We start from the raw sequence: 2,160 nt of genomic DNA, 5'->3' as shown, positions 1-2,160 counted from the left end.
CAACTTCTCTCTTTATACTTTAAACAAACTTAAAATATTGCTTGGCCACTGCCATAACCAGTGACAGTCACACTAGCCCCAAGGAGTGATAGCAGATAACTGCAGTCCCTGCTATAAAAACACCAGCTGACACAGTCAACTAATGTCATGGCACAGCTTTTTATGATCCAACAGGCTGCATAGAAAATGCATGGAAGAAACACTATTTTGCATCTTATGCACTTTTCAGATATGCACATATGTGATGATGTTTTGGTGTAAGAACAACCAGGGGTCCAGGTGCTCATCCAGGGACACAGTGCAACTTGCTCTCAAAAGTAAAAAAACAAATCCTGGGTAATGCTCACTGCCACCTGGGGGTGAATTCTGGCAAAATTTAACAGAAGAAACTACTAATATGGCAGTGATGGTTTTGCTGGGATTGAGGATACCTCTGTATTGATGACTGTAGTAATAAATATCTCACAGTGTATTTTGTCTTTGTTGTTAAAAACACTACTGTGCTGCATTTGTAGTAGTGAACTTGTGGAAAATTAGATATAAAAGTAGTTACAATAAAATATAAAAACATGTAACAGAAAACTTGAGAAGCCTTTTACACCCACCAATCTATTTCATACCATGTTCCTGAAAAACAAATCTTTTATAAATTTCATTTTACTGCTGAAATAGTGACACTGTAAACTAATGTGAATCCTGATTTATTAAGTTTGTTTACCTCATACCACCGTCTCATCCTTTACTCCTTTGCTTTACTGCGACATGCTGACTTGTTTTTGTGTGCTTCACAGCTCCATTTTCTTTTATCTTAATTTTTTACTTTCTTGCACACTACTGTCATTTCATCTTCATTCTCTTCCTCTTTCTTTGGCTGCTTCAGATGCGGCATTTGTTTTAACTTCTGGAACTTCCTGAGCTCAGCACAGAACAACACCTAAAACACAAAGAGACTATGGATACAGCAGAAAGAGACATGATAGAAACTGACACTGAAGGTTAAAGTGACACTCACTGCCTGTGCCCAACCAGCATAAGGACCCCACAATTTTCTGAAAAAATCACCTGTGTAGAAATGTAACATTAGGCACAGTGCTAATAATTATGGAGAACATTTATTTAGTGTTTACAGTCTCTTGACTCTGATAAGATGCATGAGTACTAACCAAGTTCCCGGTGAATTTTATCTGTGATGCTTTTTTGTCTGTTGACCGTAGCATATTTGTAGTCACGCTTAGCAATCTGCCACACGTGTGTGTCAATGGGCACGGCCTCTGCCTTATCCAAGGACATCAGACATACACAATCTGCCACCTACAGGAGCACAAAAATCCATTAATACATGCTACTACAAGTTTATGTAATCTTAGAAATCTATATGAGGTTGCTGTACCTTGGTACCCACACCAGGGAGAGTACGCAGAGCATTATGGGCCTGCAGATATGGCACACTGCGTAGACCCTCCAGCCACTGAGGCCCATGGGTGTTCAGAATCTTCTGTGCGCTCTGGTGCAGGAACCGAGCCCTGTATCCAAAACCAAGATCCCTGAGACGTTCTTCTACACTGCTATCTGACAATTACAATAAAGATAACATGAAAGAAAGTCACTTCAGGCTTTTCCTGTTTAGGGGTTGCCACAGCAAATTATCACACTGACAACTCGCATGTTGACACCATATTTTATACCAGATACCCTTCCTGGTGCAACCTGGATTCGAACCTGGGGCACAGCAGCAAGAGCTCTGCGCCTTAACCACTAGCCTACCAGGGATGGCTACAATAAAGATAACATATAATGATGAAATTACAGTATATGTAAGCCTTTAATACTTTAAAATGTGGTACTTGTATGCAATTTTTTAATGACTAGCCCTTCAAATGGTTAATCAAATGTGGCTACTTCACTTGTACTTTAATATAACAAAGGTCTGGGTAGATCAGCATTATACTGCTGCCACCATGATGAAAATGTGGTATATTTTCCTCAGTTTATTATTACAGGAATCTTTTCTTGTATTATCAGGATCTTTTTGACATTACAACAAAGTAGTTTTCATGATATTATGACACATTTTCTTATTATTACAAGATAATTTAAAAGATGTTAAGAAAACGCTGGAGGAACTATGTTTCTCGGCCCGCCCTGGGAACGCCTCGGCAT

General features: G+C 39.2%; 1 protein-coding gene across 1 annotated transcript in view; it reads right to left on the bottom strand.

Moving 5' to 3' along the window:
• Nucleotides 1-7: 7 nt before the first annotated feature.
• Nucleotides 8-2,160, bottom strand: part of ogg1 (8-oxoguanine DNA glycosylase) — a 4,097-nt gene continuing 1,944 nt past the window's right edge. The window contains exons 4-7 of the mRNA XM_020585434.1: nucleotides 1,391-1,569; nucleotides 1,164-1,311; nucleotides 1,013-1,062; nucleotides 8-934 (exon numbers count right to left, since the gene is read on the bottom strand). Of these exons, the coding sequence (XP_020441090.1) occupies nucleotides 809-934; nucleotides 1,013-1,062; nucleotides 1,164-1,311; nucleotides 1,391-1,569 (503 nt within the window). The 3' untranslated portion in view covers nucleotides 8-808. The remainder of the gene's footprint in view (nucleotides 935-1,012; nucleotides 1,063-1,163; nucleotides 1,312-1,390; nucleotides 1,570-2,160) is intronic.

Source organism: Monopterus albus, unplaced genomic scaffold, assembly GCF_001952655.1.
Source record: "Monopterus albus unplaced genomic scaffold, M_albus_1.0 scaffold365.1, whole genome shotgun sequence".
In the NCBI taxonomy this organism is placed as follows: Eukaryota; Metazoa; Chordata; class Actinopteri; order Synbranchiformes; family Synbranchidae; genus Monopterus; species Monopterus albus.
The sequence above is the reverse complement of the archived record's forward strand: the minus strand, read 5'-3'. Positions and strand labels throughout refer to the sequence as shown.